This window comes from Sceloporus occidentalis, unplaced genomic scaffold, assembly GCF_023333645.1.
Source record: "Sceloporus occidentalis isolate IW3139 unplaced genomic scaffold, rSceOcc1.0.p SCAF_4, whole genome shotgun sequence".
Taxonomy (NCBI): Eukaryota; Metazoa; Chordata; class Lepidosauria; order Squamata; family Phrynosomatidae; genus Sceloporus; species Sceloporus occidentalis.
Window position 1 is genome coordinate 62,205,451 of NW_028316984.1, and position 17,875 is coordinate 62,223,325.

Below are 17,875 nucleotides of genomic sequence, written 5' to 3' on the forward strand. Positions count from 1 at the left end.
CTTTACATCTATGGTTTTAAATGATTTGTCTCTTGCCTTTCATTTTCCTCCACAGTTGAAGTCTAAAAATGAAACAGTTTAACAGTAAAAGTAACAGCAAATGCATATTAGCAAGAAAGGTAGGCCCGTTACAGACGGGCCTAAAAGTACACGCTCTGCGCGTACTAGAGTTAGAAAGGAGTGTCCTTTCCGGACACTCCCAACCCTAGCACACACGGAGCGCATACAAATTGGTGGTGGCCGTTCCACACGGCCGCCGCCATTACGATGTCACGACCGCACCACCTCCAAACGAGGCGGCTCGGACGTGACGTCTTTGCGCCGCGCGAGGGCACCAAGAGCACCCTTTCCGCAGCGTAAGAAGGAGCTCCTTCTGGGGTTTGCGTCACTGGGCACAGCCTTTACATGGGTGTCCTTTCCAGGCCGTGGGGAAGCGGCCTTTTACCACTTTCCCGCAGCCTGGAAAGCAGCGGATCGGGGCCACGGAGGCTGCCGGTCTCTCAGCTGAGGCCCCGATACAGCAGGGAAAGGGGCGGGTGCAGGCCGCCCCAAACGGGCGGTCTGTAACCCGCCGTAGGCTGTAAAAGCAATGTTTTAATTCCATGTTTTTAATAACTGGCAAATAGTAATCACACTTATGTCAGTCCTGACAATTTTACTTTGAACAGGATGAAATGGTGAGTTCCTGGATTCCACTATTTCAGGCTGCAGGCAGGGGATTATAGTGTGATACCACATATAGAAAGGAAACAAAGGCCTGATACAGACTGGCCAAAATAAAGCTGCTTCAAGTCACTTTGGAAGTATGGTGTTTCAATGATGCATGCATCCTAATTCAGAAGCCACACCAAAGCCATGCTCCAGTCCTAAGGAGTGGAGTGCAGCTTTGGTGCAGCTTCCAGACTCTTAGGACACATACATCATTGAAACACCATACCTCCAAAGTGATTCGAAGCAGCTTTATTTTGGCCTGTCCATATAGGGCCAAGGAAACTCCCATGCAAAATTACTATAGCAGGGATCAGGATTCATGATTAACCTCTTTCCTTACATACTAGTTGTGTAGGCAGTGAGTTTTTTAAAATGTGGATGTGTGTTGAAAGACCCAATCCTACCACCACCACTTGCAACTACAATTGCAGCCTAGTAAAAGCTGCACCACACTATTGCTCTGATCATTTGTATCTGCTTTTTGTTAACCAGGTCAATGAACTCTGAAATTAAAGAAAAGTATGTCGCATAAAATCTAATAGATATTTTAAACCATAGCATTTTTCAAGGCATATAGTGTGCAATAGATTTTTTAAAGGGGCACTTTCTGGGTTTTTTTCTTTTTAATGTCCTTTAAATTTGGCTGTTTGTGCTTCTTAGTAAACAAATATAGTAACTTAGCAGGCCAATTACATTTCTGGCTATCTTAATCTTAACCTACAGGACATATTCAGCAATGATTGTACCTGTACAGTGTTTTCTAATTTACCCCACAGTCATAGAAGATTTAAAATAAATAAATATATGTGAAACACTAAATTAATATAGTACCAGAAATTGCAAGTGACAGATTTGATCAAGGCTAGTTAGAAACATTTATCACTCAAAGGTCTACAGGGAGAAAGATACAGGGAGGTTACGTTAAACATTAAAGGAATGGGGAAAGTGGAATGATTGAAGAAGGGCAATGTAATTTATCACAGGAATCACTTTCTACCTGCAGAGTTGATAAGAAAGCAGCCCAGCAGACAGAAAGTGGATCAAATAATGTTTCCTACAGGAGTGTGTCGAAGGGCAGTTCCCAGGGCTCTTCTCCTCCCAGCAACTCTATTGGCACTCAAGGAAGCCAGAAGAAAAACAGCAAAACAAAGGCTGATAGGGAAGTACCAAATGAGACACCGGTAAGCAGCAACCCATTGTTCTATTTGAAGTGTAATTCATTTCTTATTCTTACTCTTTAACACTCCTAGGCATGTTCCATTATCTATGGCAGAAATATGCTTGTCATAGCTGGGGAATGGTGGATTAATGTCAACGGCTGATGGTCTGATTAGAGAATCCAATTACACTAATGTTCTTGTTTATCGTCCACTGTGATCATCAGTCCGTCTCATGATGATTTGTACTGGCTACCTGTACTTTCAATCTTATTTGCACTTCTCAGACTAATATGCAGATTGGACCACAGCTGCCCTTTGCTTTTTTCACTTCTCCAAATTTTACAATAGAGGTCTTGGGGCAAAAAAAAAGTACAAAAATACATATATAATGTATAATTGAGGTTAAAATGCATAGAATTGCATACAAAATATGTACATTAGGAGAAAATGTGTACAAAAATAGGATATTATTTTATAGAGTAAAATACATGCAAGAATTTGAAGCTTGTAAAAATATATATTGAAATAATACACATTTTTATGAATTTTGCATCAGTTGCACATTGATGTTCATTTATAAATGCAACAGTGACATAAATTGGAAGTTTATGTCACTGTTGCATTTAGCCATCCATGCCTATTTCCAGGCCCAGTGTAAGATGCCAATATCGATCATTTCAGCAGTTCCATGGTCTAAAATCCATCTGTCCAAGAAACCTGTTCCTGCTACATTAACAACTCACTAGTATTCTGTAAACTAAGGAGTTTATCTCATGGGACAAATCCTGTGCAGAAACTAAACTTAAAGTGTGCTGTTTTTCACATGACGTTCGGGGTTAACCCAAAGAGCAAATAGAAAAAAAAACAAATGCAGGTTGTTTTTCACATGACATTTGTGTGAAAGAGAAATAACATGAAAATAACCCAAACAGAAAGCCAACAAAACTCCCTCCTTTTTACTTTTGGGAAAATTCCAAAAGTAGAAAGGAGTGGCTTTTGTCGGCTTTCCATTCTGGTTATTTTCACGTTTGTACACCCAAACAAGTGGCTTGCCATTATTGGCATGGGTATAGTTTTTGAGGCTGCCCATCATTTAATCTCTTTTACTCTCACTTATATCCCACCCCCTTGCCATACTGCCTCCTGCCAATTCTGTAACCTCCAATCTATTAACTCTAATCTTCTCACTCAGTCCTTGAATTCATCTCTTGCTTCTCTTAATCTTGGGGACTCTGCAGATTCAGCCATGTCCTTGCTCAATTCCACTCTTTCCTCAACTTTTGACAGCTTTGCCCCTGTATCTACGCACATGTCCTCCTCTTCTTCTATGACTAGGCCTCAGCCCTGGATCACTCCCATCGTTAGGTTCGTCCGGTCCTGCTCTCGAGTGGCCAAACGTCTCTGGAGAAAGTCCAGGGAGTGGGCCGACTTTATCCATTATAAAAATCTTCCAATTTTGCCAATTATTTCATTACAAAGATCACTACTATTCGGTCGGAGCTGACTCTTTCTGATTTGTTTCCCACCATTGATCTCCTGGCTCCCCCTGCTAACAAATTCTCTGCATTTTCTCCTGTTTCTCTGGATGAACTCTCTACGCTGCTGAACTCTTCCAAACCACAACCTGTTTTCTTGACCCAATTCCTTCTCATCTTCTAATCTCCAAAGCTCCTTCTTTTTTGCCCTCCCTCCTCTACATCTTTAACCTCTCTCTCTCTACAGGCTCCTTTCCCTCGGTCTTTAAACATGCTCTAGTCTCCCCTATTCTGAAAAAACCTTCTCTCGACTCTTCTTCCTTGTCTAGCTATTGCTGGATTTCTCTTCTTCCTTTTCTTTCCAAGGTTCTGGAACGAATCGTCTACTCTTGCTGTCTTGAGTTTCTTGAAACCAACTCCATTTTGGGCCCTTTCCAGTCTGGTTTCCACCCACGGCACTCCACAGAGACGGCCCTCACCAAGATCTCGAATGATCTCTTGTGGGCCAAGGCGAATGGCCTTTACTCTACCCTTGTCCTCCTCGATCTGTGTGCGGCCTTGGACACCGTGGACCACTGTCTCTTAGTTGACTTACATTCTGACCTTGGCTTCTCGGGCTCCATTCTTGATTGGTTTAAATCTTACCTGTCAGATAGATCTTTCGCAGTGGTCTCGGGTGGCCGGACTTTGCCCTCTGTTCCCCTATCTGTTGGAGTTCCTCAGGGTTCTGTCTTGGGTTCCCTCTTGTTCTCTCTATACACACTGTCTCTTGGTAAACTTATCAGTTCTTTCGGTTTCTCTTACCATCTGTACGCCAATGATACCCAGCTGTATCTTTCCACCCCTGACCTTTCGCCAGGGCTTGAGCAGCAAGTTTCATCTTGTCTGACAGCTGTTTCCCACTGGATGTGCCATCGGCACTTGAAGCTCAACGTGTCCAAGACGGAGCTTCTTGTTTTCCCTCCTAAGCCCACCCTTCAATATTCCTTTTCTATCTCTGTCAACAACATCTCTATTGAGCCGATTCAGGAAGCCCGCAGTCTTGGTTTCATTTTCGACTCCTCTCTGTCATTTATCCCTCAGATCCAGGCCACAGCCAAGGTCTGTAGATTTTTTCTCTATAATATCTCCAAAATCCGTCCATATCTCTCTGCTTCTACTGCAAAGACTTTGGTCATGCCCTAGTGGTCTCGCAATTAGATTACTGCAACCTTCTCTTGGCAGGGCTTCCTCTCTCTCACCTCCACCCACTGATTTCTGTTCAGCACTCAGCTGCTCATATTATCTCACTCGCTCGCCGGTATGACCATGTCTCCCCCCTAATGTCATCCCTTCACTGGTTCCCCTTTCCCTTCCACATTCAGTACAAGCTTCTCCTGCTCACTTTTAAAGCCCTGCATGGGCTGGCCTCTCCCTATCTCTCTGCACTTCTTTCTCCCTACATCCCCACTCATTTCCTCCATTCTGGTAGCCAAGGTCTCCTATCCCAGCCCAGGATTTCCACGGCCCCGTCCCGGATTCGTCCCTTCTCGCTTGCTGCCCCCCACTCCTGGAACCTCCTCCCCTTACATGCATGACTCAACACGTCTCTAACCATCTTTAGAGCCAAGTTGAAGACCACATTGTTTAGGGAAGCGTCTCCAGGGAGTCTGTGATTGTGACCTGGTTGTTTTGATGCTCGACCCAATGTTGGATATTTGCTATTTTAACTTGCTTTTTATGACGTTTTAACTTGTTGTTTTAACCTCTAGATTGTATGCCATAGGCAGGCTTTTTATATATTTTTTATTTTATTTGGTTTTTGTACACGCCCTGTACATCTACGGCGCTTTATAAATAAAGCTAATAATAATATGGACTTGCTCAGTCAGTTTGGGGCCAGGTAGGAATTTTCTCCCCTTGTCCCAGTGTTTTTGCCTACCTCATACTGTTTCTGGGGACTTGTAATTAGCTTGTAGCAGGATGCTAAATAGATTTCCCTTGGCCTTAACAGGGGTGGGGGAAGGATCGGTGTGCACCTAGGCACCTCATTGAGGTGAAAGGTCTGGCTCAGGGCAGCCTTTACCTGTCAAGGAACATGGGGGTTGCTCAGGAAACCCTTTGGGGAAGATATCAGGGGGTTTACCCTCTCTTACAAACTTGAGGGAGTTTGGGAGAGCGTGGATACAATCTGAGTGTTTGGTTTGCCCTCAGAGTCTGGTATTTCACCCAGTGGAAAGGCTGAAGAGGTGGTCTAGGAAAGACACCTGGCTTTAGCTCAATCTGCATCAGGATTTCACCCTCAGTTGATATCTCAAGAGTTTAAAGTTAACAGTTTGGGTTAAATAGGTTTTAGTTCTAATAAAATCCCATTTTTACATCCAGTTTACGTATCTGGTGTCTTTATTTCATGGTGGGGGCTCAAATTTCTCTTTCTGACAATGCATCTGAAAAACAACCCACATTTTACAGGTGTTCAACGGATTTAAAAATCCCGATTCTGCACGGGATTTGCCTCTGTGTGACAAACTCCTAAGTAATGTTTCATAGGCCTTCACTAAATGAAATAAGATCTTCATACCTAGAAAAAAGGCTCCTCCCCATACCCATTATGGAATGAACTAGACATAATGATCTAAACAAAACAAACAAGCTTCATTTATATACCGCTTCATATTGCCGAAGCAGTGTCTAAGCGGTTTACAACTGTAAGCCAATTTGCTCCCAACAATCTGGGTAGTCATTTTAGCGACCTCGGAAGGATGCAAGCCTGAGTCAAGCTTGAACCCTTTTGCTGATCTTGAACTTGCAACCTTATGGTTTTGAGTGAGTGGCTACAGTACAAGCATTTAACCACTGTGCCACCAGGGCTCCTCTGATTTGAGAAAATGCATCATCTTGCTTACTTTTAGGAAAGAATGTGAAGTTTGGTTTGCTCTTAATTCTACTAGGCTCTTATCCTTCTTTATTTTTAATGTTAAGCTGGCCATGGTGAGTCTAGAAATGAACTCATTAAATAAGTGGGCCCAAACAGACAAGCCAAAATAAAACTGCTTCCGGTCACTTTGGAGGTATGCTGTTCAAATGACACACGCATCTTAAGAGGCCAGAAGCTGCGCCAAAGCCGCGCTCCAGTCCTTAGGACTGGAGCATGGCTTTAGTGCAGCTTTCAGCCTCTTAGGATGCATGCATCATTTAAACAGCATACCTCCAAAGTGACCCAAAGCAGCTTTATTTTGACTTGTCTGTTTGAGCCCAAATGTGACTATACCTAACCGTCAGCTTGTCTACATATGGTGAGACATTGTGATTTTTTAAATGAAAGGAGTATAGAAGTTCTGAAATAAAAAAAGAGTAAACACGTTAGGCCTGTGCATGCACACACACAAACATATACATACAGAGACACGTAAATAATGAGACCCTTCTCATCTTTTGTAGCCATCCAGAACAAATTGAGTGAGATATAAATAACAACAATTGTTTCCGCTCCTATACAATTTTAACTGGAATCAAATTCCATTATATTATCTAAATTGATCAGATGCCACAAGGAGAAGATTACAAAAACATTGATAGCAGATGTCATCCAATATCTGTTCAAATAAATCATAATTTTAAATGATTATTTCAATCTTCTTTGTGTATTTCAATTTGCCTCATACATTTTAAGACAACTCTGTACATTTCTATGCTACCTCTGTACAACTTGTGGCACAAGTTAACATCATATATATTTCAGAGATGTGTCACAGCTAAGATGTGTCACTACTTTAGTAGTGCAATCTAAATCATATCAAGACTGGGAAACTGCATGGTTGTGGCAGTGAACCTCTTTTGAGTGTGCTTTCCTCTACAGCTAAAGTTTGTTGGGGGCGAAGGGTGTTAATCCAGCCAAGGAAACAATTTGATGAGAAATCCAGAGGCAGTATTAATTCTGTTTCCATATGGGTTGAGTCTACCCTATCCAGAATTCTGAAATATGCCAAAAATTAAAACTTATTTCATGGGTGGCTGAGATATGACACTTTTGCTTTGTGTTCAGTGTACACAAACATCATTTCATGCACCAAATTATTAAAAATATTGGGTATAAATTATCTTCAGGCTTTATGCATAAGGTGTATATGAAACATAAATGAATTCTGTGTTTAGACTTGGTCCCCATCTCCAAGATATCTCATTATGCATTCACGTGCTCATCCTACAATGTGATCTATGCTGTCCTGTGTCAGCATTGCCCTTCAGCACTCTACATTGGGCAAACAGACCAGTCCCTGTGCCAGAGGATAAATGGACATAAAACAGATATCAGGAATGGGAATAAGCAAAAATTGGTGGCAGAACATTTCAATCTCCCTGGGCATTCCATCTCTGACCTGAGAACAGTGGTCATTGAACAAAAGACCTACAAAGGTAGATTGGAAAGAGAAACAGCAGAACTGGAATTCATCTACAAACTACAGTCCCTCAGTAATGGATTGAACAAAGACAATGGTTTCCTGACACAATACATGCACTTCAACACTATCTGACCCCATCCTTATGGGGGTGTCCTACATTCATCTATTCCCCTTACCACAGGCTAGTCCTATTTCAAAGCTGGATCTGCCACTTCATCATCTCTGTGCACAAAGACCAGTGTTCTTTGTCTTTGTGCACTAACGACCGTAGTTAAAATTGGACCCGCAACTTCATTTCCATACACAAAGGATTTGTAATTTGTACTGACATCCTCACATACCAATGACATATATATGTCTGGGCTCAGCTTCCACTCCACCAAATGCAGCTGAGGAAGTAGACTGAAGTCTACGAAAGCTCATGCTGCCAATTTCTTTCTTTCAGTTAGTCTCAAAGGTGCTACAAGATCTCTCTACGTACTGATTGTACAGACTAACACGGCTATATCTTTGAATTCTACCAATATGTAAATGCAAATATTCCAAAATCCAAAAACACCCCCCCCCCCAAAAAAAAACCCTCCCCTGAACTTCTAGTCCCAAGCATTTTGAATAAGGGAGACACAACCTGTACATTTTTTCCAATACAACTTTTCTTTCCCAGAAATCTCCAAAGCGTTACTAGCAAGTGAGGAGTTTGGAAAGTGTGCAGTAAAGAAAGTGTTAATGTTACACCTGTTCTTAATGCTTTGGTCACAACCCAAAACCTGGATCTCCCTGTATCTGTCACATCAAATAAAATAAATTGGAGATTCTTTTTAAGTATACCTAATTTGACCCTTACAGCCTGTCTTTAGAATTTAATTTGCACATTGCCCTTAAAATATGTCCCTTAAAGCTTTTATGCCAAAATTCCTTTGGTTTCTTGGCTTTGCTCCCCCCCCCCACCTCCACCCAGTTGTTGCTAAGAGAAAAACAAACAATTAAAATGCATAAATGCTTAAGCTTTTTAGAAAAGAAAATTTGAAATGTGAATTACCCATTATTCAAGGGTATATTTTAAAGTTAAAAACATTGGAAGGCCTTCATAATGGGCACTAAAAAATCTATTTACTTAGAATCGATGTTTAGTGAGCTTAAGGTTAAAAGTATGAACAGCTTGCTCTCTGTGTTTATATTTTCATGTAAATAAGTCCATTACTAGAGTATATACAAGGTCATTTGTTAAGAATAGCTCCAAACTGTATTCTGAATACTTACTCTTAAGCAAACTTTTTCCTCCCTCCTTCTCTTTTGTGGCCTGTAGCTTCTGTGGTGTCATCTTTTCTTTGAAAATGTAGATGTCCCCTGCATTATAAAACCACAAATTATAAGCATATCTGAGTCTGCCCTTGTAATGTCACCGAAAGAAATGAGAGAGAATGGAAGTCTGGAAATGTGCAATATGCAGGAAATTCAATCCAACTGATCTAGAACTTTGATAGCGGAGCCGAGTCCCTTATCACAGCCACTCAATTTAACTATGCTCCATTTAATATGGTGCTGACAGCTTAGGGTATATCTTCACTGTACAGAAGTATTTTATAAAAGCATTCTCCTCTTACAATTTCTTTTTAAACTTTCTTATTATTGTCTAATGGCTCAGTAATTTCCAGACGTTTTTGTCTCATTTTGTGAAGTCTTTGCAAACGTAACAATAATAGCCATTTAGGACTTTAAGTATATCTTCAAGAAACACACTTCATTTTATCGAGCAAGTACAAAGATTGTTCTGAATGTACATAAACAATGAGGAAATACTAATCCCCCTCCCCTTTTGAAACTTCTAAGGGCAAATTAGTCACATTGGAAAGGCTTTACCTTTTCCTTCCTTGACTATGTTTTGTTAAATTGAATATCGAAGTGTTATTAGGACATTGTTTATTTGAAGACTGGGTTACATTATATGCTGATTCATTACAAGGGTTTAAAATAAGGATTTTTAAAAAATTCCTTCCATAAATGAAAAGAATAGTATTATTATATTGATACCATTTAGAATGAAAGAAAGCAAATACCTGTAGTTTATGTTCTTATTTTTTTTAATTTCATTTATAAACAAAGAGTATATTATGATAATGAGAATGATGAGAGTGATGGTGATGAGAAAACTGTAAGCAATTTCCACTTGTCCTCTAAATTCATGCAACTTAATCTTTTTCAAAACATAATCCTTGCATCTTATTTCCTCTTCTTAATGTCTCCCCCCTCTTTCCTGACTTAATTTGAATCAGATTGTAGAGAATTTTGTAGAAAAAGATGGCTGTGATTGAAAACAGTACGATTTGGTAGGTTTCCCCACTGTGCATTATTTTTGAAAAAATAAAACAAAACAAGCGCCTTTTGAGAAAAATGACACAAACCATTTCATAAGCCCTGAACTGAAATTATTACTTCTTCTTTTCCCCTTTCCTCTGTAAAAATGCAAAGCACATTTGGAGATGAGGATTAAACTATTAACCAACACTTGTACTTCAAAACACAATATGAAATTTAGATGTTTAGTTCCACCTCAACAGCAAAAACAATTTTTTTAATATGGCTTTCAAATACATATCCTTGATATGCTATAGAATTAAATCTTTTTGTTTTCAGTGTGTTAATTGAAGGCTTAATGTCCTGCCAAGGAATCTCTGAAAACACTTGCCTCTGGAGTCTGTGCATTCTGTCCAAGACTTCATGCCAGTACCTGACATTTGTACAGAAATCTTTTTAAAACTACATTTTAATGAGAGAAATGGAGCAGAATTGCCTTGGGAAGGAGTCACCACGGGGACTTAGCTAGCAGTTTGGGTTCATTTGCTTACCTGGAAAGGCACGCCATGACTCTAAGAGTCCAATTTTGCATGAGGGTGTTTTTTCAATTTTGTTTTATAGCTTGACACCAGGGAAGTCCTTTGTGGACAAAGTCCAGGACTCCACTTGGAAGAATGAGCAGGATAGTCCTCAAGAAAGGAAGGCCAGATTTCTATATATTGAAGTAATACACATTAACATGTAAAGGGAGGGCCTTGCATAAGACTGTTAAGTCTAGGACTCTCAAATTAGGTAATCAGGCCACCAAGTGTATTTCAAAAAAAATTGATGAGAGGATGTTGCTTATGATGTATATTTCCATATATTATAGCTAGCTGGGAAAACACTATGAAAACGATATGCATTTGTGTCTAGGTACATATACCTCAGTCAGCTGTATGAAGGCTTCCAGCTATGTAAAATTTGCTAGCTTCCTTTTATTCCACAAGGATTGTTTTTATTTTTATTGTTTACACCTCAAGTTCTTTCTCTTTCAGATATGAGTAAATGTGTGAACTTGGGAATATTCTTCAAAAGTGAAATACAAAAAAATTCCTCCCTTTACACCAGGCAAATTCAATAAGGACAACTTATCCCAGCATGCCTGCCACAGCACTGTTAAATATATGAAATCTGCCCAAAGAGAGGGCAGCCTAAATTCAGCACCAAAATCCTTAGACTTTTAAACAGTCAAAGCCAATGGCCTGAAGAAACAAATCCGCTTGTTCTGATTTCTCCCAGGTTGTGCTAAAATTATCTGAAGGACTTGCTGTTCCAGATTTCAAAGCATTTGCAAAATTTGGTAGATTCTTATTTTTATTCTTAATACCCCACCCTTCTCGCAGCATAAGCCCCAAAGTAGCTTATAATATAAATGAAAATGAATTTTTATCCATCCATACCTCTTATTTTTATTATTTATTTATTAATTAATTAATTAATAACCAAAACAGCCTATAATAAATTAAAAATCTAAATGAAAATGAAATTCTTATCTGTCCCTACTTCTGATTTGTCCTAAAATTAAACCGTATTATTGAGTATGCCATAGAAGGGACACCTGATAATGTTAATTATCATTATTTCTTTCCATGTGTCTGCCATGGCTCTGAAAATATCCGTGTACATTTATTCCATTCTGAACATTGCAGAGAACTCTTAATTAAATTAATCTCACTTACATCTTGACACAATAGCATGTATAGCAGCAAGCCTGTTATCCGGCACTGTGCTACCCTGTGACAAACAGAATATCCCAAGTCCCCTACTAACAATGGATATTTGGGATATTGAATGCCAGTTGTGTGCCGCCCACCCTCATTTTAAAAACAATAACATAAAAGACTGCTTGTAGCTTATGAATCTGTAGAGAGTGGTGGAGGTGGGGGCACAATAGGAAGTGGAGACTGCTCAACCTCTGTCCAGAACAGCAGATAACAATAATGCTTTGCATTGCGATAGACCTGGAAAAGGGGCCAATATTAAATGACTTAAGTACAGAATGAAAAAGAATCCATGTCTTGTGTTTTGTTTGTTTCCTGTGTTTTCATTATACATGAATGAAGTGTAATATTTCTTGAGAGAGGTAAATACAAGATCAAGAGACCTAAGTGTATTTCTTTATTCTTATTAAAATAAATCATTGCACAAGCTCTTTCCTCCTGTGGAATTATACCTCTCCAGGACTTAATTTTCCTTGACAGTTGCATAGTATTGCTTTTATTAAAGCATTTAGAACCACTTTAGGAGTACCAATTTAGTAGTCATTCATAACCGGATGAGCTGCACTCTAATGTCTCATTATGTACAACTTCAAAGTTGCATTAAGGCAGATAGTGAAAGGTGATAAAACAGGTACAAGTTAAACAGATGTGTTTGGAAATTGTGACTTTTGCTCTGTGTTTTTCAAAAGAGATATTTGAAAGCAATGTTAATTATCTTATTGTATACACCACAGGTTAAAGTGGCAACAGAAAACTTCCCAGAGGATGAAGAAGACACCGTCACTGATTCAACATGTCAAAGCCATTTGATAGGTAAAAACAAGAATGCTGAACTGTGTATTAATGTGTGTCTTCTATTCCCCTTATCCATTTGCATAGGGTGCAGTCTAGCGTTTTAAGCATATTTAAGCCCATTGAATTCTGATAAATTATAGTGGGGAAATTAAATCAAACAGGGATCTATGATTAGATTTTGTTTGTTTGTTTGTTTTGCCTATACACATTTTAGAAAGCCTCAGCCTTGGACAGGAGGTCCTGGGGTACTGTATTGATGAAAGAAGGGGATTACCCCCCCCCCCCACACACACACACACTGTCTTTCTCCTGGGAAAAATCAGCATTACATTGAAGCTCATGTTCTCCTGTTTAACCATGCATTAAGATTCCATTTCTCCACTGTTGTTGTCCCGCTCCAAATTGATTGAACTTTTTCTTATTATTTTTTTTCTGTTCCCCCCCCCCCCCCATTTCTTATTTAAACCAGTGATGCATAACTATGACCCTCCAACTGTTTTGGGCTGTTGGCTTCCATGAACCTTCACCATTACCTGTGTTGGTTAGGACTGCTAGGACTAGCAGTCCAAGAACCATTGCCCACTCTTGGTTTAAATTTCCCCTAAACTGGTATTCACTTACACACTTCTCAACAGAGTGTGTTCTGATCCTTTAATTAAAGTATTAATTAAATGCTTAATTTAAGTATTAATAATGTTTGATTCAAGTACAAGTAGTGATATTAAGCAATGTCCTGAATATAATGAAACTGGTCTGCAAATGTAGCTATATTGTTGAACAGTCATATTTTGGACAATGGCGTATCCTTTTCCAGTGTAGAAAAAAAAACATGACTGTCTACCAGTTCAGAAAACCAACCACAACCACAAAAGAAAAAAAGAAAAAATGTATAGTACCACTATAGTATAGAAAGCAAAAGGGTAAACAAGCAGTATGTCTGACTGATCATAGGGATACTGTGTGACTAAGGTGTCATAAAGGTGTTAAGCATGCAACAGTATGGCTTTTCCAGTATTTCTTCCATCCATAGCAAAACACTGTGTACGGATGCGCTACATATGCAGCTTGTTGCAGCAATTTTGTATGAGCTGTATGTATCAAGAATCTGAGATGATCTAGGTTATAAGATCACCCACAAACAAAGCCTATAGAGGATATAGTCAGACAAAATATTACAAACTTTCATTTGCTGCACTATTTTATCTGTTGAGTTGTCTTCTCTGTTATGAATTTAAAATAGACCACTGTCATTTAAAACAGACCACTGCAAAACAGTTAAACAACATCAGCATTTGATAGAATGTTTTTGATTGTCATCCAAATTGCAGTGTCAAATTGCAAGTTGGGGGGGGGAGGGAGGGTCTCACTGGAAGCAAAGGGGGGGGGGCAACCATTCAGGACGTTTTTCAGATTTTTCAAAATGTATGATGTCACCTTTGGTGAAGCAGAAAGGCATCCTTTGCATCCACTGAGGAATTTTGGACTTCAACTCCCAGAATCCCGGACTGTTGGCCAACATGGCTGAGGCTTCTAGGAGCTGAAGTCCCAAATCTCTCAACGGGCACCATTTGGGGATCATTGTTCTAGAGTGGAGTCTATGAAACAATAGCTCAATTTAAGCCATGATGCTGAGTGTGTTTATATATGTGTTAGCTTCTTCTAACTATAACACAGCCTGACCATACAGTGGTTGCTGGATTGCTTAACAGCTGTTAGGACATTTTGTCCATCCACAGGTTATACCATTCCCAGAATCCCTTAGTATTAGCTCTACTGGCAAGGTGTTCTATGATTGGTCTAAAATCCTTGGCAGGCCACAGATTTCTCACCCCATTGTTCAGTATATTTCCTTGTTCATGAACCTGTGGGATAGTAGATTCTATTAGTGTAATATGATACTTACTTTAGCATGCATATAACAGTCTCTACCAACAATATTAGTTTTCTTCATTATCCGTAAGCATCAGAGCGCATATAGTATTGCATTACACTTCATGCATGCTGGTTGTTCACAATCTCAAGTGTTTGTGAAGGGAGTTTGGTGCTTGCTTTCTCCTATTTTTATCACATATGAAAATGTTTTTGCTGCCAGCTCACAAAATCTCTCTCCCAGGCTGTTAAAATGTTTTTAGGGGGCTTTGATTTCAACCTCCTCCCAATCAAAGAAGTTGCTGCAGTATAATGTTGGGTTCATTGTGTTAAACTGTTACATACTCACATTTGAATGAGCCCTTATGGGATTTTCACTTCTTCTCTCCCCCCATCCCCCACCCTTAAATTATAAGAATAGAAAAGAGAATAAATATAAGCACAGTTTGGGGAGACCCTCTTTGAACAAGAAACAGGTACTCTTTACTGTTGTCAGCATAAGATGATTAAACTGGTATACGGTCCACAACATGAACTAATATGCAAGTTAAATATCTTCTAATGGACTTCAGATTGGTGTGTTCACTATAATGTTTTGTCACAATTCGGTACAATTTTTTTTTAATATCACACATGCGTGATATTTATTCACTCACAGACACACATTCTCAGTCACCTTTTTATTCTGTATAAATGTGTTTGGTGAGCCAATAGATTGAAATAACTTAATAGCTTTTTGAATTAGTCTTCCTTTAAAAAAACCTGAAAAGACAATGCAATAGATTTCAATAAGCTATTATTTCAAACATTGTACCTTTAAAATATGCTTTTATGGCTGGGGGAACCTTGAGTCACAAAATACAACATATCTAAAGTTATTCAGCTTGAAAGCCAGAACAAATGTCTTAACTCTTAATTTTCCAAGCAAGTGCTCAATCTATCATCTCTTTCAAGCCTCTTTCTTAAAGATCAGCTCTAAACCCTCACACTACAGCTGCCCTGATACATCTCATCTCATCTTTATTATTAATGCTTAAGCCAAAGGCCATTCTCATGATAAAATATAAAGTATAAAATACAAAACCAGTAACAGCAATTTAGAATTATAAAATATCCCCTCAAATAACATCCAGATTTAATACATAATACATAATATACTTCCAATCAATTAAATAGAACAACATTAAAAGAAGTGGGGGGGGGGGGGAAACAACCACTTCAAAGTTTGGGTAAAATCATCCACCTAACAGTCATTAAAAGCATTGAAAAAGGAAGAAAAGAAAAAAGAAAAAGAAAAAAGCTTCAGAGTTTAGATAAGATCATCCCCCTGGCAATCAACTGCGATGTCTGCTATTACCCTTGCCCAAATTTTAATTGCTGCTGAAGCAAACAGTGAAACCTTATAAGTTACCTTAGAATCGATATCAGACAAGAGATAATAAATTTTTTCGGAAATGGTATTAGACTGTAAATTGGACAGAATAGATCCCATAAATTTAGTTCTTGGATCAGTATATAGTGAGCAAGAAAACAAATAATGAGGTAAATCCTCAATTTCTGAGGCTCCACAAATACATAAACGGGAATTCTTAGGTGTATGTGAATATCTACCATCAATCATAGCTGAGGGCATTGTTTGGAAGCGGAGAGCTGTAAAAGCCTGTCTAAGCTTTAAAAATGTGAGATTCCCTAAATAAACAGCCATCTGATGGTCCAATTTATATAATCTAAACCATTTAGAAAATTTCGAGTTATTAATAGTCAGTCTATCCAGATGCACATCTTGGTTAAAAATATATTCACGGAGTTTCTCTCTTGAATTCCAACTGGAAGGATTTTCAATTAGAGCAGGATATGTTTCAAGCAGCCTCTGGTATCTTGAGCTCCAAACTTTGCAGCTTGGTAAATAATGAAAGCACAACTTAGGAAAGACCTTAACTGTAGAATCTTTTACAGATCTCCAATAATTAAATAAAGTAAAATGAATACGAGCTCTAATAGAAGGAAGGCCAACCTCAGCCCGAACCAAGGCTGCAGGCATGCCAGGTAGGAGTAGGAGCAACTTCCTAAGAAACATATTCTGGATGGCCTCCAGTTTGGCCAGTTGGGAATCATCCCAACCCCACACGGCAGTGCCATAAAGAATGTGGGTTATAACTTTACTCTGGAATATTTTAACAGCAGGCGCAACTAAGTGGCCCCCTGCCTGATTATAGAATCTAAGGATTGCTCCAATTAATCTCACAGCTACTGCTCTACTAGCTTCTATATGGGGCTTCCAAGAAAGATTTTCTGTGAAGTAAATGCCGAGATACTTAAATTCTCTGCATTGTTCAATCTGATGACCATTAATAGAACAACGAAAATCAGCGTGTCTTTTCCCAAAAACCATTACCTTTGTTTTATTATAGTTAATAACAAGCTTTTCCTTGGAACAAAATGCCTCTAACTTGGAAAGTAACCTTCTCAGACCTATACGTGTAAGTGAGATTAAAACCGTGTCATCGGCATATAACAAAATAGAGATCTTTTTAGATCCAAGTGTAGGCGGGAAGAATTCTGGGCCAGAAAGTACTGGGATAATATTATTCAAAAATAAATTAAAAAGTGTTGGTGCCAAAAGGCATCCTTGTTTAACTCCTTTATTTGTGGGAATGGGATCGGTTAGTGAGCCAGAAGTACCAACTCTAATCCTTGCTGTTGTATTGGTATAAAGTTCCTTAATCAGAAACAATAAGCGATTGTCTATATTGGTATTGGCCAATTTAAGCCATAACAAGTTTCTGTCAATTGAGTCAAAGGCTGCTGCTAGATCAATGAAGGCAACAAATAGATGTTTTGTAGGGCCTTCGATTCCTTTCTGGGCTAAATAATAAAGAGTCAAACAGTGGTCAATAGTACTCTGGCCTTCCCTGAATCCAGCTTGTTCAGGATAAATAATCTGGTTATTAAATTCCCAATCCTCCAACATGTTTAATAAATATCTACTGTATAACTTAGAATCCACGTCCAGCAGGCTTATGGGCCGATAGTTATTAAGATCTTGCCTATCTCCCTTCTTATATATGGGGACGACTACACTCTGTTTCCAGCCTACTGGAATTATCCCAGTATTATTAATTTGGGTAAATACCTTAGCTAATATTGGAGCCCACCATTCAGAAAAATTTTTGTATATTTCTGGGGGCATCATATTTTCTCCTGGGGCTTTATTCAATGCCAGAGCTGCAATCAGCTTTTTTATCTCAGATTCTGAAACTGGGGGCCATTGAGGCAGATAGGTATTTTTTAAAACAGAAGGAGAGTGATGCTCTGCATTTGTAGCTCCATAGAGCTTACTAAAGTGGCTATACCATTGTTGTGATGTAATATGCCCCACAATAACCGGTCTAATCCTATTCATGCTAGAGGCAGTAATATCCCAA

The 17,875-nt window shown here is 39.0% G+C and overlaps 1 protein-coding gene across 5 annotated transcripts in view; it reads left to right on the forward strand.

The window, feature by feature from the left end:
• Positions 1-17,875, forward strand: part of NCKAP5 (NCK associated protein 5) — a 783,557-nt gene that overhangs the window by 660,529 nt on the left and 105,153 nt on the right. For 4 of the 5 annotated variants that reach the window (XM_089520139.1, XM_089520143.1, XM_089520142.1 and 1 more), the window contains 2 exons: positions 1,715-1,892; positions 12,521-12,599. In XM_089520139.1, the coding sequence (XP_089376265.1) occupies positions 1,715-1,892; positions 12,521-12,599 (257 nt within the window). The remainder of the gene's footprint in view (positions 1-1,714; positions 1,893-12,520; positions 12,600-17,875) is intronic. The other variant, XM_089520141.1, reaches the window with a different exon arrangement.